The 22,998-nt window shown below is 31.5% G+C and overlaps 1 protein-coding gene across 2 annotated transcripts in view; it reads right to left on the reverse strand.

Moving 5' to 3' along the window:
* The window catches only part of LOC134721252 (zinc finger protein 236-like), a 33,387-nt gene that overhangs the window by 9,627 nt on the left and 762 nt on the right, over positions 1-22,998 (reverse strand). For both annotated transcript variants that reach the window (XM_063584092.1, XM_063584091.1), the window contains exons 2-19: positions 20,989-21,308; positions 17,781-18,080; positions 16,902-17,038; positions 16,285-16,412; positions 15,482-15,639; positions 14,403-14,528; positions 13,771-13,932; positions 12,840-13,064; positions 11,681-11,939; positions 10,909-11,100; positions 10,383-10,529; positions 9,136-9,385; positions 8,238-8,481; positions 7,507-7,776; positions 6,889-6,992; positions 6,230-6,417; positions 5,520-5,774; positions 4,882-5,054 (exon numbers count right to left, since the gene is read on the reverse strand). In XM_063584092.1, coding sequence (XP_063440162.1) covers positions 4,882-5,054; positions 5,520-5,774; positions 6,230-6,417; positions 6,889-6,992; positions 7,507-7,776; positions 8,238-8,481; positions 9,136-9,385; positions 10,383-10,529; positions 10,909-11,100; positions 11,681-11,939; positions 12,840-13,064; positions 13,771-13,932; positions 14,403-14,528; positions 15,482-15,639; positions 16,285-16,412; positions 16,902-17,038; positions 17,781-18,080; positions 20,989-21,308 — 3,638 coding nt within the window. The remainder of the gene's footprint in view (positions 1-4,881; positions 5,055-5,519; positions 5,775-6,229; positions 6,418-6,888; positions 6,993-7,506; positions 7,777-8,237; positions 8,482-9,135; positions 9,386-10,382; positions 10,530-10,908; positions 11,101-11,680; positions 11,940-12,839; positions 13,065-13,770; positions 13,933-14,402; positions 14,529-15,481; positions 15,640-16,284; positions 16,413-16,901; positions 17,039-17,780; positions 18,081-20,988; positions 21,309-22,998) is intronic.

The following is a 22,998-nucleotide window of genomic DNA, read 5'->3' on the forward strand; positions in this document are numbered from 1 at the left end:
ATTTCTCACTGGTACATAGTCTGAATCTGGGTCTGTTCGCTTCCATTCACGTTTGCGCCCACTCATTTTCACCCCTTTCACTTTCACACCCTACATGTTCGCACCCAATCTTAATTGGTTTTGTGTTTAATAACTCTGTAAGCAAGTGTTTTCTTATAAGTAAAATTGTTGTCATTGTCTCAAAATAAAGTGAGACAGCAATTTTTTTTTTGTGTTGAATAAATCTTAATCATGTTTTGGATAAGGTATTGCTAAAAATAATAATAATTCTTTCTAAATAAAGTGGTATTTTGTCAACGTTTTATTTTGTGTTGAATAACTCTTAATCATGTTTTGGTTAGTGTATTGCTATAACTTGTTTCATTGACTTGTTTCAAAATGAAGTGAGATTCTGACTATGTTTGTTTCTGCGTGTTGAATAAATTTTATCATGTTTTGGTTATATTAGTGGATTGCTATATTTTGGTTTCTATGTTTTATTGTTTCGTTGTTTCAGATCAATGGGACCAAGCTGTTAAAAACAATTATCTTTTGTGTTTTTTCCTTTAAAATCTTCAATGTTTTACTCATACCAAGCTATAAATACATTCAGAATTCACACCAAAGCAATTTAAAACAACAACCATGATTTTCCAATTATTCAACTTGAATTTGAATTAAAATTGGGCGCGAATGAGTGGAGTGTGCGAACGTGTAGGGTGCGAAAATGTATTGGGCACAAACAGACCTGATACCACACAGTCTGAACCCCCTTCTCCCACAAAATATTAAGTAAATAATCTTTTTGTTACTGCTATCAAAGGTCTAATGAAACTCAGATAGTTTCAAACATTTGTCAAAGAATTCTAGTCAAACTGGCACCTAGTTAAATTGGCACCTGGACAAATCAGCACCTGGTTAAAATCGACACCTGATATAGTCAATTTGTCACCCATGTTAAATATATATTTTTAACAGTATTTTAAGCAATAGGGTAAAAATAAGAAAGGGGTTGCCAGAATTTTTTTCAGTATTTAAGCAAAAAGAGTTAAATACTAACTTTCACATTTTTGGGTGTTCATGTACATTTTGTATATATTTATTTTTCTCAACTAATGACTTTTTTGGTGTTTTTTAATGATATATATATATATGAGTAGTCCAAATAATTATTACGTCTGGCAAGGCTTTTTTAATTTTATTCTGGAACACGTTCCTATGACCGCAAGGCTATGTTAATTTTTTTTCTGGGACGCCTTCCTACGAACGTCGTAGGAAGGCGTCCCAGAAAAATAATAAAATAGCCTTGCCAGACGTCATAATTATTTGGACTAATACATGAGATATTGTGTATTTTTCTGCATTATTTTAACCAGTTGAGCATTTTACAGGATTGTTGGTTTAATGCTGTTTAAACTTTACTGAAAAACAAACACCTTAAATTTGCTAATTATTTGGCATGAAAGTTTGATTTATTGAAAGGGACTCATAGTTTTCCATTTTATTTTAATAATTGACTTGTTTTTACAATTACACAAATTGTCTAATTGTTAAAACAACAGCTTTGGTAAGGGCTTCGTTGTTTACCTTTATACACTACATATTCACTTTCGTTTCGTGGTTTACCAAAAAAGTAAAATCACAAAAATACTGAACTCAGAGGAAAATCAATTTGGAAAGTCCATAATCACATGGCAAAATCAAAAAACAAAACGCATCAAAAACGAATGGACAAGAACTGTCATATTCCTGACTTGGTACAGGCATTTTCAAATGTAGAAAATGGTGGATTAAACCTGGTTCTATAGCGCTAACCCTCTCACTTTAATAACAGTCTCATCAAATTCCGTTACATTTACATGATGCGTTAAATAAACAGTCACAATCAATAAAATAGTCAAAATATGGGAACATCAGTCATCATCGTATAACAATTTAACAGGACACAACAACATCTACTATCTACGAACACATGGATTGATTTGAGTGTCTGACGTCAGAAAAATTATATACGTCACATAAATTTGTCGTTCAATGTGCATACAATAGTTATCAAAAGTACCTGGATTATAAACAATTTTAAATTTTATATAGGCAATGAGCGCAGACAGGGTTAAAAAATCAAAAGTATGTAAGAATAAATTACAGAAATCGAACTAGTCCAAAAGTTATACATAGAATTTATGAGAATCCAAAACTTTTAAAAGGAACAATTTAACAGGACACAAAAACCTATCCACGAACACATGGATCTACTTGAGTGTCCGACGTCAGAAAAATTATATATGTCACATAAATTTGTCGTTTAATGTGCATACAAACAATTTTAAAATTTACATAGGCAATGTACGCATACAGGGTTAAAAAATCAAAAGTATGTAAGAATAAATTACAGAAATAGACCGAGATTCAAACTAGTCCAAAAGTTATACATAGAATATATGAGAATCCAAAACTTTTTAAAGGGAACAATTTAACAGGACACAATAACATCTACTGTCTAAGAACACATGGATTGATTTGAGTGTCTGACGTTAGAAAAATTATATACGTCACATAAATTTGTTGTTCAATGTGCATACAAACAATTTTAAAAATATTTCATAGGCAATGTACGCATACCGAGTTAAAAAATCAAAAGTATGTAAGAATAAATTACAGAAATAGACCGAGATTCAAACTAGTTCAAAAGTTATACATAGAATTTATGAGAATCCAAAAATTGTCAATTCCACTACGCCATTGATTGATTTTGACGTTTGTGGTTCAACGTATACAAGTAATTCATAATAGAAATATATCATAATGACATATTATAGACAAATATCATACTGACGGGATCTTTTAAAGTACAGAGTCACGTTATAAGCACAAAAGAAATACAAAGAGTCACATATACAAAACAAATCACCAAAAAATGAAAGCCAATACAAACACATTGACGAGATGTATAAGTACCGAGCCACGTCAAACGGATATCACATAAAACCATTCAACAGTAAAAGTAATCTTAATAATAGAACAAAAACAAATAAAAGAACAATAAAACATGTTGTTAAGATGATACACAACATCAGTACGCAGAATCTATACATCAAGACCATCGTGTATTATTTGAGAAGTTGATACGGAATATTTATCAACAAGGTCTTGGTACCTTCCGATGAACTTTTTAAAAAAAAGGACGAGACGTTCTTTGACATACCCCTGGTTCATCAACTTTCTACTCAGACACTGATGACGTTTTACAAAGTCTGAGTAGGAGCTGCAAGCTCTTGAATATCGAATAAGTTGGGAAATATATATCCCATATGCAGGTGAAGTTGGTATATTGCTACTAAGGTGGGGGAAATTTATAATTTCGAAATTAAAATCGTCTCGTTTGTCATAGATTCTGGTACTGAGATGACTGTGTAAGTCAAATTCGAGATATAAGTCTAAAAATGAGGCGGAGGAAGCCGTGTCTGTTGTTTCTTTAATCTCGAGTTCTGGGGGATATATTAATGGAACCCAATCAGAAAAGTTCGGATTGTTTAAGGAAAGAACATCATCAATATATCTGAAAGTGAAATTAAATAATCTGGCTTCTTTGATCCTCTTGTTTTTGACAAGTGTCTGGAGGAACTCCGATTCATATGAAAATAAGAAGAGGTCGGCAAGAAGAGGCGCACAAAATACACAACAACATATTCACTATGTACTTGGTAACAGTAATTAATTAATTGAATAGAAAATATTATAACAAATATTATTTGATGCCGAATTGACGTCGAATAGGTGCCGATTTGACTAGATGCCGATTTAACCAGGTGCCGACTTGACTTGTACGTTTCAATTCCTCTGCGATCGTTTGCGGTATTTTCTTGAGAAAACCTATTTTCCATCACCAAAGAGAAGAAGAAACTGCTTTAAAATGATTCTGGAACGCTTCATGATTGTTAAAATAAGTTTAATTCACTCAAAAACAATTTTAAAACTTGCGATTGAACAGGAAGTTTCCAAAGCACGTGTAAAAGAAGACATTAACCGGTGAGAGTGGAAATCCGTATATGACAGATATCCCTATAGTACGACTTTGAAAGTAAAACAGTTCAATCCTTTTGTAAAACAATCTTTAATATACCTATCACATTAATGTTTGAAGGGTCTTAAGCTTATTCAAACCATATAAGTCGGTATGAAACACCAAAACGGAATGAACAATAACCGATTAAGTTTTGTAGTTTACAAATTCTAAAACTGGTTCCCGTCAAACTACAACACTTTGTTCGAGTGTAGTGGAATACAAGCAAAAACCAGTGTAAACTGGGTCCTGGCTGATTTAATACTACACAATGATGCATAATGATAACACAAGCAGATTCCAGTTTGTATGGAAAATAGGAAATACGAAACCAAGCGCGGTAGGCAGAGAAATGTAATGAAGTTCAGGTCGGCAGTTATGGAACAATGACTGCGTCATTTTCCAAAAATAGATGACTTTTATGATACTTTTTTTTATTTTGGAACTGTTCGAAGTGTTTACAGTCTGAAGAGAACAATCAAAAGATGTATCAAAACATATATTTCACTTGGAATCAGTTCAAATCTGTTAGAAATGCTCAGCAAAGCCTTGTACAAATAAATTCTATATTTTCAGAGTATGTTTTATTATTCTGTATATATAATTTTTATATCATAATTCCAAAAACTTAAAAGTATTATAGAATCATAGGACAGTCAGTTAAACTGGTAAATGTCATCATAAAAATGCTTGTTTTACAAGGGGCCAGATAATAGCTCTTATCATGTATACTACTTAGTATCTGCTTCTGTTAGAACTTATATACCCCAATAAAATAAAAGATTACTGACACCACTATCTTCTCAAACTGAAAATTTTGACCAATAAATAATACATACCTTATCTGCCACAACTTTTTCTTTGTCTGATGAATCTTCCAATATTTTCTTGGACACATTAAGTTGGTCTTCTTCTTGGACCTCTTCATCAATTTCTTGTGCTTGTTCTTCATAAACTAAATTCATCACCGAAGATTTAGGACGTTTGTTTAAGGCTATGTCCTCCTCAATCACTAAAAAATAAAAAGCCATCACAGTTTAAAATATAATTTCCATCTACCAGTACTACTGGAGAGTTGTAAACCAACTTATTTTCGTGATTGAATTATTTTTGTGACTTTCGCAAGTAGACAAATAACTCCAATATTAATCTTTGTGAATAAGTAAAACTAAGATTTTTCTTTGCTCAACTACATCAAGTAAATGAGAAAGTCACAAAATCAAATAGCTGTGAACTGGACTAGAAAGGGTTTTACACGAAATAAATTATGGATCCACGAAAATAAGTTGGTTCCCAGTATTGCATATAACATTAAATCAAAATAATGAAGAAAAAAGAAAAATAGATCATTAAATATTTTTACAATAAAAATTACAGTATCCAAACACTCAAGTAAAAAAATAAATATATAAAGATACCAAGTCCACGTTTCGATCAAATAAGTCTTTGTTAAGAAATTTGAATAACAAGAACATACCATCACTATGGGTTTTCATATGTCTCTTCATCATATTATATGATTTGAATGATTCTTCACAGTAAGGACATTTCTGTGACCGCTGACGATCGTGGACAGACATATGGCGGACCAATGAACCATTAGTGGTAAACTCAGCTTTACAGAAAGTACATTGGAATTGTTTGACTGCATCGTGAGTTCTCTGGTGTGATCTGAGTACACTAGCTGATATAAAACTCTTGCTACATTGATAACAGGAATAAGGTTTCTCTCCTGTAACATACAATTGAAAATTATCTAAAATTGTTGAATATTTACATTAAAAAGATATGTCATAAGGATCTTATAATTTTCATTGGCAGAAAACAATCATATGTTGTTTTAAAGTGATGTTTTATTTCCTTATAAAAGGCAACACCTAACAATACATGTGATATCAATGAAACAACTAACTAGATTTGAGACATACATGTATTTATTATAATCAACTGCTTTTTTTTACTTTAGTTTTAGTGTTTTAAAAATGTTAATATAGACACATTCAAAGAAAGACGCACTACCTCTGTACAATGTCAAAACACCAAATAAAGAGTCTAAGAAAATAAAAATTTTACTACATCGGATGATCCACAAATTGATAAGTATAATATAATAAGTGCAACATATAAAGATCTTATTGTAGGATTTCTTGCACACACTAAACTCATAATGTTAAGAGATATATATACCTGTGTGAGATCTCATGTGCTGTTTAAGATGAGATGACTTCTTATAAGCTTTATCACATAAGGTACACGGATACTGTCTAGCTCCATCATCATCCTCTTTTTGTAAGGATTCTGTCCCTTGGGGTGGCTCTGCAGGTTGGTCCTTGTCCACTGTTTCTGCTTCCTGTGCCTCCAAAATGGATATGTCACTAAAATATTAATGAATGAAAATATATACTTATGGTTATTTCCCTCATCAGTGCCTATTCTATGTTTACTGAATGAAAATATTTTAAATGTCTTCCTTTTTTTAAGAATTTACAATTGAAGCCAAAATACTTGGTAAATTATGATACATATTGGTTATAATTTAAATACGATCAAAACAATATTCATTTTATTCATATATGAATAAAACTTGATTGTTGTGTAAAAAGAAATCTCCTTCAATATTAAATTTCAGTAATCATGCAAACTGTACAATTGTATTGTTGTTTGTTTTTTTGTGTAACCTTTTATTTTTGGACCTGGAAGGCTATGTCACTGATATCTATCACACATATCTTCTTTGTATTTTTGCTTATGCATAAGCTTTCCCAATTGTTTTAACATTTTCAGTGTAGATATTCATGAACAAACATTATGACAAACTTCAAAATGGAATCCAGCAATTACCATACCTTGTAGGCAGTATATTCTGCATAGAAGTACTTGGTAGACTTGTGGTCAAAGAGGTCACTCCCTGGCTAAAGTTCAATGAATTTAGATCTTGCAGTGGTTGTCCCTGAAAATTCAATCAAAATGTCAAAACTGATTTACCTTCACATGGTCTACATATATTCTGTTTTTCACTTTAATTCAACTTTTCGTTCAAAAAAAATATCGATGCGTAGGATTTACAATAGGAATATTGAGGAAACCATCAACAATTTGAGTCGCAAATATTTATTATAAACAATTCTCAAATATACGGATAATGATAGAAATATATCAATTTGGATTTTTTTCCTTCTAATTTTTCTTATCCCTCATTAAGTTTTACTTTTTTGTCAATTTTATCTGTCAAATATATATTGTACATTTTTTTCTTAATTTTTCACAGTCGTCGTTAAGTTTTTGTTTGTTTTCCCTTACTTTGAGTCATATTCGTACTGTTCATTTTATTGCAGCATATACTTTTAAAAGTTGAATCTACCTGTCTCATTTTCAAAAAAACATAACAAGTCTCCTTCAATAGAATCAAGATATTCTCCTTCCCTCCTATACTTATCCAATTCAAGATGACAATTTTATCTTACCTGCATTTGGAAACTATTTGGATTAAAAATGGTACCCTCTAGCTGGCCTCCATGCTGACTGGTAATGGACGTCACCATAGAATCATTGAGGGATGTAGTAAATTGGTTATTCATAGATGTGGACATCTGATTGGTTATCTGGTTGTTAAGTTGAGAGGTCATGACATTTTGAGGTTGAATTTGATTATTGATATGTTGATTCAACTGAGCAAAATTCTGTTGTCCTGTTCCTAATAAACTCTGACTAAATGTCTGTGGCTGACCAAATATCTACAATATAAAAATATGATGCTGTTAACTAACTATTTGACAGATCATTTTTGGAGTGTAGCCCTATCTAGAAAACATCACTGTGATTTATAGCAATGAAGAGTACTTACTATTCTAGTGTAACACAGTATAATTTTAATGAGAATATTCAGAATCAGGAATTTTGCTAGAGATTGTTATTTTCAGTAATGTTTTTTGTCCAACCAGGTATTGTCAATCATTTCAGATACTTGGTACATGTCTATGTTGAATTTGAGAATAATGTGTCTAATCTTTGGTGGTTCCAAGATTAACATATGGTATGGATATAGACCCATGTCTATCTTTGAATTTGTCTTGAAAATTCATGAAATAATTGCCTTAAACTTCATACAACAATGAACCAACTTTCCAGCAAGCAATGCATTTAAAATCATATACAATTTGATCACATAATTTGTTGATACTAATAATATCCATACCTGATGATTAAGAGTTTGCTGGAACTGTTGATCCAGACTAGCAGAATTGAGAGCATCCTGAATACTGGCCTGAGCCAGGCTGTCATTCTGGTTAATGTTACCAGATTGGTCAGTTTGTTGAAGGACAAGGTCAGCCAAATTGTTTTCCTCCACAAGGTCAGTCTGATCCTTGTCTGTAGCATCTTGACTATCTTCACCAACATCCTGTCCATCATTCTGTAGGGCTTGGAGAGCCAACTCATGTCTGAAGTACAGTATAATATATCACATGACATTTTATTATTATTTTTATGATTTCAGTCTACTAACTATTGCTGGGAAAGGAGAGACATGGTATATTTTGATCCTTTCAGGGTTTTTTTTACAATTAATCATTCTAAATGTGCATAACCATTTCTAACTCAACAGATCAGGATAAAAATTTCAGATAAAATCTCCTACAGACAGAATCTGAATTAAATCTAAATGAAGATATTGTTTTTTTATTTGGGCAATTGCAAAACAAAAATATTATAAAGGAGGGACAATTTTTCTCTCACTTTTAACAGGCTATTTTTTACAGGTCTTAGAATATTTTCCATTAATTTTTAGATCCCAAGGCACAAAACTTTGTTCATTTTTTTGGAGGACCCATAGGTCATTAGTTATTTTTTTATTTTTAAAAATATCTATGCAAGATTCAGGAATTGCCCAGATTAAATTCTTTTCTACTTGGGGTGATTAATTCAAAATATATATACTTGAAAAAGAGACCCCAATAGATTTAGAGAGAGCAACATAACAAGACAAGTGTCACTAAATGCTCTATTCAATTTTTCAACTGTGAGACAAAAATCAGCTTAAGGCGATAAAGTTTGAATCTTGGAAGCGGATTTATGCAGATTTTTTTAGTACTAACCTGTGTGTTTTCATATGCTTTTTACAGTTGACTGATGTTTTGAATGTTTTTTGACAATAGGGACACATGAATGGTCTGACCTCACTATGTGTTGACATGTGACGTTTCAGACTTCCATTAGTGGTAAACATAGTATCACAGATTAGGCACTTGTAAGCTTTCACACCAGTATGGGTTCTGATGTGAGCTTTCAGCACACCACTGGAAACAAACGCCTTCATACACTGAATACATTTGTAGGGTTTCTCTCCTGTAAATAAAATGTATATGTATATAAATAAATATATATATTTTTTGGTAGTTTGAGAATGTTAACCAAAATAATAGCAGTTACATATGATGTACATATGTTTTTGGTATCTTCATATTTGACAAAACTTGTATCTTATATCATTTACTTTGTTTGAATAGATATCTTGTACCAGCTGAAGCAGGACTTAATGGTGTGTGTTTGTCTCTCTATGTTGAAGACCCATTGGTGGTTATGGGCTGTTTTCTGCTCTTTGGTCTGTTAGTTGTCTCTTTGACACAATTCCCTTTTCCATTCTCAATTTTATGCTGTTCATTTCCTTTGTCCATACAAGTGTATTTTAAATTCTTTACTTACAAATATATGCAGATGTACTTATAGCATGCCATTTGCCATAACAGGTTATGCAATGCTATTCTAAAAATAATAACATGTTTGCAAGAGCTTGTTCAAAATAGGTATACATATGATAGGGGAGTAGGATACAACAAAGTAATAGTGACTTTAAATTGTCTGAGTTATTTCCCCTCTAAAATCAAGTTCTTACTTTTTATCATAAATTTGATTTAAATAATTATTATTTATATAAACAAAAATTTCCTGCAATTAAAATTAATGCCCACTTCAAGGTTTACTTACTTCAGAAAAATATACATATAGATAACAAGAGGTCCAAAATAGCAAGCAAAAAATATTTTAGAACACCATGCAACTCATAGCAAGAGAGTAAGATGTATTTTTTCTAAACTTTCTCCACAAATTACTTAATCCGACCATGCAAGGGCTGCATATATAGCCAGTCAAGGTCGTTAAAAACTTTCATATATATACACAAATTACTTTAAATTTTAATTTTCAAAATCAATGAGAAAGATATAAATTTGTCTTCATGTAGTATTTACAAATATGTTTAAATATAAGGTTGTTATTCATTTGAAATACTTATTTTGACCACCAACAACTTAGTATCTCAACTTTGGTAGGAAGTTTGAATTACCTGTATGAGATCGAACATGCTGTTTCAAATGACTGGATTTTTTGTATCCACGTGAACAGAATCCACATTTATATGGTCTATCCACACTGGCAGCTTCTCCCAGGTATTGATTCAACAAATTATTTCTTGGCGGTTGCTGAATAAGCCCTGAAATGAAATTCAAAGATGAAATTTATGTATTTAAACATTGTTGTCTTTTTTATCCTTTATTTAACTCCTTGTCAAAATCGTGGCATCTATACTTTTGTCATTGACCCTTTTATTATCAATGTTTTAATTTATAGTACAAGGACATGAATAAAAAGAGAAGCTGGATATACACTGCCTTGAAGATATATTGGTAGCCTTGAGCTGTTTTCTGTTCTTTGGTCATGTTATTGTCTCTTTTTATTTTCTATTTTATCAATAAGACAGCAAAACATAAATCTAGATGAAAATTTCAATAATATGCAAGGTGGTACATTATTTTCTAGGTTTAACATTTTAAACATTATTTTTCAGACACTTATCATAGATTTACTGTTACCTGTATCAGTTATCAATATTGGCTCCTGGAGTGGTATATCTGGAACCAAGTCCTGTTTATTGGCTCTCCTAAACATTCTTTTAGGTCTTTTATCCATATCTCCATCTCTAAAATGTGATGTAATGTGACTTTTCCTGTGAGCAGACGTCCTAAAACTCTTCTCACATTGCGGACAATCAAATGGCTTAGCACCTGTAATAAATTGAGAAAAAGATCAATTATGATCTGTTCTTATTTTTTTCTAACTTTGTCTCTCTGTATGACAAGAACCTACTAACGGCAATGTAAACTTAATTGATCACTTATTCATATTTTTATGAAATTATGCATGTATTTCGTACTCTCTAAACTGCATTTATAAACATGTATACAAGTTTTGACAAAGAAAGGTTTGTTGACACAATTTCATGTTTGAAAATGAACAATTTGATGTTATTATAGTGAAACATGGAATAAATTCATGTTTTTAATTGTCTTCTTTTTTAAAGATATTACAGTATTTAGTATTTTTAGGTTGTATGTAGACTTTTCAAGTTGTTAATGTGATTCTTTTGCATTAAAAAGTTTGTGCTTTCCATCAGAAAACAATAGTGCATAGAAGGCCTACATTTATAAGGACAGCAGGTTGCAGAGAAAGGAAAGACTACAGCTGCAACCTATATTGTAGTCTAGCTTTGACAATTATGCACAGAGCATGATTCAATATTTTATTTCTATAGCTTTTTCTGACAACCTCATTTTTAATTGTTTCAAAATGAAAAGCATTTCTTACCAGTATGCATTCTAAGATGAACTTTCAAACTGCCTTGAGTAGAAAACATTTTAGTACACAAATCACATTTATAATCTTTAATTCCAGAGTGAGTTTTAATATGAGCTGTCAATGTACTTTTCACAGCAAAAGATCGGAAGCACTGGGTACACTTGTAAGGCTTTTCATGAGTATGGATACGAATATGACGAACTAGATCACTTGGTTTCTTGAATTCTTTCGCACAATATGTACACTGATGCCATCTCACACCATTCACCTGCAAAGTATAGGAAAAATATGTAATCAAAATAACATTTCAATTTCCTAAGATTGAAAGATATTAATTGCCAAGACATTAAACATTTTAGTTTTAGAAATTTCCATCTACCCTCAAAACAATATATTGCAATGCCCACAATGCATGCTACTCATACATTTGTGCAAATAATCATGACAACAGATTTATAAATATCCATCAAACAAAATGTATGATATGAATATTTTTATTTAAGAAGACTAGCCATTGTAATTTTTTTGTTTGAACCTGGTTTATAATGGAATTTAGCCTTAATAGCTCTCTCTGTGGTATGGGTTTTGCTCACTGTTGAATACAACAACCTGTAATTGTTAACATCTACATCATTTGGTTTCAGGTGGATAGTTGTCTAATTGGCAATCATACCACATCTCCTTGTCTTATATTGATGCAGTTTAAAGCAATCATTAATCAATCAATCGTTCTGATATAGATGTTCATTTATGGTAGATAATGACAACAGATATCTTTTGTGTTGCCATGAATTCCATAGTGACAAAATAAACTACTTTCATTTTTTTACATAAATAAGGCTGTTAGTTTTCTCTTTTAAATTGTTTTAACTTATCGAGGCCGTTTATAGCTGACTATGCGGTATGGGTTTTACTCATTGTTGAAGGCCGTACGGTGACCTATAGTTGTTAATGTCTGTGTCATTTTGGTCTTTTGTGGATAGTTGTCTCATTGGCAATCATACCACATCTTCTTTTTTTATAATACACAAATTTGATAACCAACCTTTCTTAAATTACAATATGGATTTAAAAAGATTAATGATATGTTTTTGTATTGTAATTATTTTAATATTCAAAACTGATGATGGTTCCCTATTGTTTTTTTAACTTAAATAATTTGCTTTACCTTTCTAATAATATGCTTTTTGACAGAACCAGTAGCAGAATCACATAGAGTCATGGTTGTCACAGTTTGTGTTATTGGTGTATGCTGTAATACAGAGATAGGCATTGGAGCAACAGGTACCAATTCTGTACCAGACGATGATGGCACTACCTGTCCTGTTCCTGTTTCACCACTAGGAAGACCACTGTTCTCTAAAGCTTGCTGTAGAATATCACTATTCGAAACCTGAAAAAGAAAAATTATGAAATTCAAGTTTTTTAGAAAAATAATTTGTTATTCAATAGATTTTGTTGGAATCCCTTTATCCCTTTTAATGTTTCCTCTTTCAGAAGGTGAAGTTTAGAATGTAAAATTCTAAACTAGGTTATTTTTTGGGTTCAGAATTTTTCTTTTCTTAATAATTATCTGACAAAATTTTAACTCTAGCAGTACATTAATAATGCTTTTTTTTTTAAATAAAGAATTTATCAAACCCTTTATATCCAATTTTTCTATTCACAATATACTGTAAACCTACTATTTTTTGCAGATACTTTATTTCATGTTTAGCCATTTTCAGCCGATTTAATAATTTCTTTAAGCTGTTTTCTGACTTTCTTGAGGGATATATAAAAGTGAAGACTCAAGTATTACATTTTTCTACTATTTATATTACATTATTTCTGAACTCTGACAGGAAAATAAATTCCTCGAGAAAATTAGACGGTTTACAAGTACTGTAAATTCCTAAATTATTGCGATGTTTTTATTATTGCGAAACATCCAAAGATTTAAAACCGCTACAGTTTGCTCTCATTTTTACTAAACTGAATTTTTCTCAATATTGCAGAATTTAAATTGCATTTTAGTCTAAAATTAGGGTGAAAAAACAAAATAGCAATAATAAATGCAAGCATTAATTTATAGTATATAGTACCGTGGCGGTTCTTACCTGCTGTCCATCAATTTCCTGTAATTGATTTTCAGTACCATGTTGATTGGATTCATCTTGATCAGCTGGTTGTTCAGACAAACCTAAAATCTGGTTTATAACCATGTCATTCTGTTCTTCTGTTATAAGTTGTTTACCAGAATCATTAGGCATAGGAATCTCCTACAAAATTCATTTCCAGAATATAATTGACAATAGCTGAGAAATCATCAATAACACAAGCAAAAATACAAAATTATTGAAATTATTTGAACTAAACAAAGTATGCAAGATGGACAATATTAATAGTGAGAGAAAAATAAGAAAGGATTCTTTACTTCTATTTGAAGGTATTTCACTTTTGTGTGACTATCAAGTAAGAGGTTTACCTAGCTATAAAATAAGGTTCCATTATCAAGTAAGAGGTTTACCTAGCTATAAAATAAGGTTCCATCCATCATTTTTTACACAAGAAAATAACTGTACCAAGTAAGGAATATGACAGTTGTTATTTATTCGTTTGATGTGTTTGAGCTTTGGATTTTGACATTTGATTAGGGTGACTCTCTGTTTTCAATTTTCTGTAGAGTTCAGTAATTTTGTTTTTAAATTTTTGCTGGTTAAAGCCAAACAAAATTTAAAATAAAACCTACTGTTTGTTCTGCATGTTCACGACTAATATGAGCATTCAAACTTCCAAGTTTTTTAAAAACACAGCTGCATTCACTACATCTGAATGTTTGAAACTCCTGTCCATCTTCAGGAAGTGTATGCACTCTCTGGAAAAGAAGTCCATGATAACAATGTACAAAGGTTTGAACAATAAATAAAGGCAACAGTAGTATACATCTGTTTGATGTGTATATAATATGATTATGATATAAGTTAAACTTTACATATTGAAATTTTAATTCTATATTGAAGAGACTTTAATATGGCTTTACAAGTTTTTTTTATCCCAACTACCGGTAAGAAAGTGTTCCAATATACAAGAAAAATACTAATGCTTTAAAATTCTTCTTTCTTTCAAAATATAATTTTGAAGCAATCAATGCTGATGCATATTTGACAAAGTGCCTTTCTGCAATGCCAACAGTCTTTCTGTCAAAAAAATGATGAATCATTACAGTGGCATGTGATCCTATCTAATACAGGGATAAAATGATAACCAGACTATTACATAATACAAGCATAAAAATAAACTTTAAATGAAAACATAAAACTTTCTCAATGAAAAAAATGCTGATCAAAAGGTAACAAAACATTATGATTAAATAATTGACTGTCTAATCTAATCCAAGAAACAATCGGTAAAGCATGTTATACACAACTGACAGATCTTCATCTTTTTAAAAAGATCTCTTGATTTGAAACAAGGATGTCAATACTGTAAATTCAGAAATTATTGCGTGCATTTATTTTTGCGATTTTGTCATTTTAGACTAAAATGCGATTTTAAATTTTATGATTTTGAGAAAGATCCCTATTATTTCATATAAAATATTTCAAAATGCGAGTTTAAATTATTGCTTTTACAACTCAGTTGCATTTTTCGCATTAATAAAAACCTCGCATTAATTTCTGAATTTACAGTAATTGAAATCAATAACTAGAGGCTCTCAAGAGCCTGTATCGCTCACAAGTGATGAGAAAAGCTCACTTGGCCCTTCGAGCTAGGTGAGCTAAAAATGTGAAAACTCATTTTGCAGCTTTGTTGGTATTAACTTCTTACCTTAATATGAGCTCTTAGATTTCCTTTCTGAGCAAAAACATGAGGACAGAAATCACACATAAAAGGTTTGTCTCCAGTGTGTTTACTCATGTGTATTCGGAGAGCCCCTTTCTGGTTAAATGCTCTGTTACATAAAGTACATTTGTAAGGTCTTTCTCCTGCAAAGAAATTACAAATAGAGGCCATTAATATAACTGCTTATCCAAAGTATACTTCTAAATTTAATGTATACTTTTTTAATAAAGTTGCATAGTGTCTAAGAAACACTGACATCCTTTTTTGAATAAGACTTTGGTAAACAAAGGTTATATACTTCTGTCATTGGGTGGCAGCTATCATTTTTTATTATTCTGCCACTTAGTTATCAAAGAAGTGTAAACAGTAATTGATCATTTACCAACATACTGATTTGTCCTGGATATTGAGTAACAGGGTAAAACAAACATAAAAAAAGTGCTAGTTGAATTGAAAACAGAATTTTCTAATGTCTGAAAGGAATCTTAATGCAATGTTCTTGTGTAAGGAGGATAACTTAGAAATTTTTTGGTACATTCCAAAACTAAAAGTGTTTTCCAAAATTTTATCATACATCAAATTTCATTAACACAACATCAGTATTAAAAATGTAGGTAAAAATATTACGTATCAAAATTGTAGGTAAAATATTACTAACATAAAAGCAAATACAAAAATATTTTTTGTCTAGTACATCAAAAGTAACAGTAACCTCGGTAATAATTTACATCTTTTGTGAAGGGTCTGGTTGAGTTGAAAAACTGAAGTCTAACTAATTTTAATATTACCTGTATGGATACGATTGTGTCTGACCAACTGACTAGGTTTCTGGAACATTTTCCCACAGTGCTGACATTTGTAATGAAAAGAGGACCTATCAACATTTCGTTTGTAAGGTCTGTGTGTCAATGAGGCTCTGAAATGTTATAAATAATTTTACTATCAGAATTGACAATTAATACAATATAAATATAAATAAATATTATCAGTCCACATAATGAGGTTTAGAAAATTTCACTCATGGTAGTAAGTGATTTAGTATGGTGAATGCTATTAATTGTTAGTGATCAACTTTGAAATATCTCACTGTAAATTTACATCTTTTAACCTTATTTCTCTTCCATTGATCATCTTAATTTTACTCAATGATGTTAGCTTCATTTATCATTTCAAGATGAAGAACAGCAATTCATGTGTTTGTTTGATAAATGGTTATTTCCCAGTGTATAACATGATTCTTGTTAGAAAAAATTCATCTAAATCCAGTCTATTTATCATTAATTTGTTCATAATCATTTGGCTTAAAAAGTTTGACAGATTTTCCATGATGAAAAGAATAAAAAATCTCTATATATATTCTGTAACACATGTACCCTTGAAACAAATACCATGTTCAGATACTCACTTTATTTTATAATGCTGTTTCATGTGTTCTCTAAGAATAGCTGCTTTATTAAATTGCATGTTGCACTGTTTGCATGGATAAGACTTCATCCCGGATTCTTCTTGTCTGTGTTCCAGTAAATGTTTGTTAAGTTGAGACTATCAAATAATCAAGAGTTATCTCCCATTAAAAAATATATTATTATTTATCAATTTGATGGTTTATAATTCTCTAAGTTTAGTTCTGCATCAGATAACATTAATTTTGGTGATTTACAGATGTATAATTGATATTCAATAATTAAAGAGTATTTGTAAAAATCAAGGTATATTTATACTTAAAAGTTGTAATAATACTTTGAAAACACATAATAAGATTTGTGATTTTTTTGTTGAAAGTTCTTCCCTTTGATCTGTTAATTTGTCATGCATATTACACGGCAAAAAAATAAATAAATACATAAGGATAGTACATGTATGCAAGAAAAGTTAAAATATGAAAATGTTTTTTCTTTGTACATGCAAGTTATGTTAATCTTTTTTATAGCTTGTTTGATTCTTAAAAACATCTTTGCTCAAATATTTTTTTCTTTATATTCATATTTGGATGTATCCAGTACTTAGATACATGTATTACATATAATTTGTTGTATATATAATTTATAAGTAACCTTTTATAATAAAAATAATGTAGATATATGTTTTCACATTATAAGTATCGTAGAAAAATGAGAAGATTTATATTATTTTTTTGAATAACGAAATCTAGTTTTTTGGTTGTCAATGTATTCTGAATTGCTGTATAATGATATAAGTATTTCACAGCTCACATAAATATGATTATTTACAACCACTGAAATTTTTCTTGTACTTCTACCATAAAATGCAAACATTTGTTTACCTGCACACCAAATTCATCCCCACACTCTGTACACATCAATGTTTCGTCTTTTTCATGCAGCATTATGTGAGCTTTCAGACTAGCAATACGTGAGAATGTCTTGCCACATTCTGGACAGGTTGGTTCCCCATCAAGTGGCACATGGGTGGCCTGATGTAATTTGAGATTATCTTCAATATTGAAGGAGCTGTTGCATTGTGAGCAGCGAAATGGCTTGTCTTCATCATGGGTCTTTATATGTCTTTGAAGTTGGTTCCATTTTGGGAATATTTTATCACAAGACTCACATGGAAATGGGCCCTAAATATCAAAATACAAATACACATACTATAATTTTAAAATTAAACAAGAATGTGTCCCAAGTTAATGGATACCCCATCCTCACTATAAACATTTTCTATGTTCAGTGGACCATGAAAATGGGATAAAATCTCTAAATGGACCCTTAATATCAAAATACAAATACACATACCGGTACTATACATACAAAGTAACTGATCTTTACTGCAAGTCCACGTTATCAGAAACAAATATATGTCTCATTCACTCACTACAGAGTCAAGATCATTTTCAAATTTGCAATGAATCCTGTTATAAAAGATTGGTAGCATGACTGAAAGTTGTTGTGTGACTTGATTTGTACTAAGTTTTCAGAAAAATTACCTTTTTAAAAAACTAGAGGCTCCAAAGAGCCTGTGTCGCTCACCTTGGTCTATGTGAATATTAAACAAAGGAAGCAGATGGATTCATGACAAAATTGTGTTTTGGTGATGGTGATGTGTTTGTAAATCTTACTTTACTAGTCTTGCTGCTTACATTTATCTCTATCTATAATGAACTTGGCCCAGTAGTTTCAGTGGAAAATGTTAATAAAAATTTACAAATTTTATGAAAATTGTTAAAAATTGACTATAAAGGACAATAACTCCTTAGGGGGTCAATTGACAATTTCCGTCGTGTTGACTTATTTGTAAATCTTACTTTGCTGAACATAATTGCTGTTTACAGTTTATCTCTATCTATAATAAAATTTAAGATAATAACCAAAAACAGCAAAATTTCCTTAAAATTACCGATTCAGGGGCAGCAACCCAACAATGGGTTGACCGATTCATCTGAAAATTATAGGGCAGATAGATCTTGATCTGATTAATAATTTAACCCCGTGTTGGATTTGCTCTAAATGCTTTGGTTTTTGAGTTATAAGCCAAAAACTGCATTTTACCCCTATGTTCTATTTTTAGCTGTGGCGGCCATCTTGATTTGATAGTCGGGTCACCGGACACATTTTTAAAACAAGATACCCCAAAGATGATGATTGCCAAGTCTGGATTAATTTGGCCCAGTAGTTTCAGAGGAGAAGATTTTTGTAAAAGATAACTAAGATTTACGAAAAATGGTTAAAAATTGACTATAAAGGGCAATAACTCCTAAACAGGTCAACTGACCATTTCGGTCATGTTGACTTATTTGTAAATCCTACTTTACTAAACATTATTGCTGTTTACAGTTTATCTCTATCTATAATAATATTCAAGATAATAACCAAAAACTGCAAAATTTCCACAAAATTACCAATTCAGGGGCAGCAACCCAACAACGGGTTGACCGATTCATCTGAAAATTTCAGGGCAGATAGATCTTGACCTGATAAACATTTTTACCCCATGTCAGATTTCCTCTAAATGCTTTGGTTTTTGAGTTATAAGCCAAAAACTGCAGTTTACCCCTATGTTCTATTTTTTGCCGTGGCGGCCATCTTGGTTGGATGACTGGGTCACGCCACACATTTTTTAAACTATATACCCCAATGATGATTGTGGCCAAGTTTGGTTCAATTTGGCCCAGTAGTTTCAGAGGAGAAGATTTTTGTAAAAGATAACTAAGATTTACGAAAAATGGTTAAAAATTGACTATAAAGGGCAATAACTCCTAAACGGGTCAACTGACCATTTCGGTCATGTTGACTTATTTGTAAATCCTACTTTACTAAACATTATTGCTGTTTACAGTTTATCTCTATCTATAATAATATTCAAGATAACAACCAAAAACTGCAAAATTTCCACAAAATTACCAATTCAGGGGCAGCAACCCAACAACGGGTTGACCGATTCATCTGAAAATTTCAGGGCAGATAGATCTTGACCTGATAAACATTTTTACCCCATGTCAGATTTCCTCTAAATGCTTTGGTTTTTGAGTTATAAGCCAAAAACTGCAGTTTACCCCTATGTTCTATTTTTAGCCGTGGTGGCCATCTTGGTTGGTTGACCGGGTCACGCCACACATTTTTTAAACTAGATACCCCAATGATGATTGTGGCCAAGTTTGGTTCAATTTGGCCCAGTAGTTTCAGAGGAGAAGATTTTTGTAAAAGATAACTAAGATTTACGAAAAATGGTTAAAAATTGACTATAAAGGGCAATAACTCCTAAACGGGTCAACTGACCATTTCGGTCATGTTGACTTATTTGTAAATCCTACTTTACTAAACATTATTGCTGTTTACAGTTTATCTCTATCTATAATAATATTCAAGATAACAACCAAAAACTGCATAATTTCCACAAAATTACCAATTCAGGGGCAGCAACCCAACAACGGGTTGACCGATTCATCTGAAAATTTCAGGGCAGATAGATCTTGACCTGATAAACATTTTTACCCCATGTCAGATTTCCTCTAAATGCTTTGGTTTTTGAGTTATTAGCCAAAAACTGCAGTTTACCCCTATGTTCTATTTTTAGCCGTGGCGGCCATCTTGGTTGGTTGACCGGGTCACGCCACACATTTTTTAAACTAGATACCCCAATGATGATTGTGGCCAAGTTTGGTTCAATTTGGCCCAGTAGTTTCAGAGGAGAAGATTTTTGTAAAAGTTAACGACGACGGACGACGACGGACGACGACGGACGACGGACGACGACGACGACGCCGGACGCCGGACGCCAAGTGATGAGAAAAGCTCACTTGGCCCTTCGGGCCAGGTGAGCTAAAAATCTTTTAGCATTTCATTGTCATGATTGTAATGGTTTTAACAAGGTTTTTGTAAAATTATATCTTTTTCTCTATGCATGCTACATTGTATGTTTCACTATTTATAATGATATATACCGGTAGTCTGTATATCTTTTTCATACATCATAAAAATGTACCGTTTCTTGGAAATTAATGTTAAGTTTATATCAAGCCATTAAACTTGTACCTTTCCAACAGGAGGTTTGATCTCTGTCTTTTTTGGTTCAATAATCTGTATTGGCTGCTGATGCTGCTGTTGTTGCTGTTGAAGGGGAGGTAAAAACTCCAAAGTTTGAATCTGGGTCCCTTCTGGTAACTGTTCAAACACCACATGTTCAACATGGAGTTGCTGTGGATCAAAGTTGGCTAATGTGATTTGATTTGAGTCTATGTTTTCCTGCTGGTTTGGATCTACATGTTGTTCAACAAATGCAACAATTTCTCCAGTTTCAGACACATGAGCAACATGTGCAATGGTGGCTTGGCTAAGGAACTGTGCATAATCGACTGCAAAAACACAATAAAACATTACATTACATTCAATAAGTTTGAATCTATTTCAACCTCTTTTTTAATATATATATATGTTGAAGATTCAAATCAAGTATTTCCACTTATCAAGTACTTCTGGTAATTATATAACAAATAAAGAAGTACCGGTATGTGTTTGAGAATATCAATGCCCCTGTGCAAGCTTAGTAATTTTGCATATGAAAAGGGGATATAACTCTTAAAAGGTGAATGAATTACTAGGATAGTGATACATTAGACAGCTTAGACAAACTCAGCCACCAAATTTTGAATCTGCTTTCAATAACTGCAAACATTCTATGATACTGTTAGTGTTTTGAAAAAACAAGATTTTTCATAGTGTTGTCATAAATCTAAATATTTATCCTGGACACATAATATGATAATTGTTATATCTTCTTCACTTGCTATTCAACGTACATGTATCATATATCTTTATATAAAGTGTAAAGATTGAGATACATGTATTAAAATGAAACAAATAAACTGTTATCACATATATATGTCTCGGTCTTTTGTAATTTTGATAATGCAAATGTTGAAATTAAAATAGCAGTTACATTTGTTAGGCAAATATTCAAAGTCAATGAACCATGACTGAAGAACATGGCTTATCAATCTCCATGTACATTTTTTTTTGTAAATGAGATGTGCCAATGTGGAAACAGCATACATTTGTACCCAGGTCTAGCTTTCTTACTCTGTCAAGCAAGACAACAAAACTAGGATCAACCTTAAAGCTTCTACCTTAAGATAAAGGATTTTAAGTGACACACTTCTTAGTTGATGGTGTAATGCAGAAGAAATTATATGTTTTATTAAGGAAATCTGACACATCAAACTGACTATCTTGGAACTGCACATGAAGTATTGAGTTGCCCACTTCAATGCATGTGTATATTACTTCAGTGTCTTCTAAATGATTCATTTCAATTATAAATTATAGTTTGCACAAAACAATTACATTTGTAGTTAAAATAGAATATTGATAACACGTCTGTAATCAAATTACAGCTTTTTCTACTTGAGAAGAATTTTGAGAGCTAGACAGACATATTTTCTAAACACTTTTGCCATGGCACAAGTCAGTTTGTTTTTTCAACAGGAGTTGAATACGTGCGTCCTTTTGATATCTTTTGTATCTCTTTCGTAAAACTATAAATATGTTGCATCCAAGACGCCTATTGGTAGATTACTTTTGTTTGGGTAGCTGTCTCGATCGACACATTGAATATACATGTACATTGTATACCCTTATCTCCTTTCATAAGAGAGTAATAAACAGATAACTTTCTTTTGAGATTTGAGCCAATACATTGGTTCAACTAAAAACTGACCTACAACTCTTTTGTTTTAAGAACTTAGAATTGGGTCTCACGTACTGTTCAGCATATGACAATTAAAAACACTGCAAGTTTTTTACTAGTCCAAAGAATTATTTATGAGGTGTGGCAAGGCTATTTTAAAAAAAAAATCTTGGACGCCGTCTTAGGAAGGGCATCCCTGAAATATTTTTAATTAGCCTTGCCAGACATCATAATTATTTGTACTAGTTATTCAAAGCAAGGATTTGTAAGACCCATGTTCAAAGGAATAGCATTTTTTAGGGATGAAAAAATAAATGTTTGAAATTCTATCATCCATGTCACTAGCACTTCTAAAATTT

This window comes from Mytilus trossulus, chromosome 6 (genome assembly GCF_036588685.1).
Source record: "Mytilus trossulus isolate FHL-02 chromosome 6, PNRI_Mtr1.1.1.hap1, whole genome shotgun sequence".
Classification (NCBI taxonomy): domain Eukaryota; kingdom Metazoa; phylum Mollusca; class Bivalvia; order Mytilida; family Mytilidae; genus Mytilus; species Mytilus trossulus.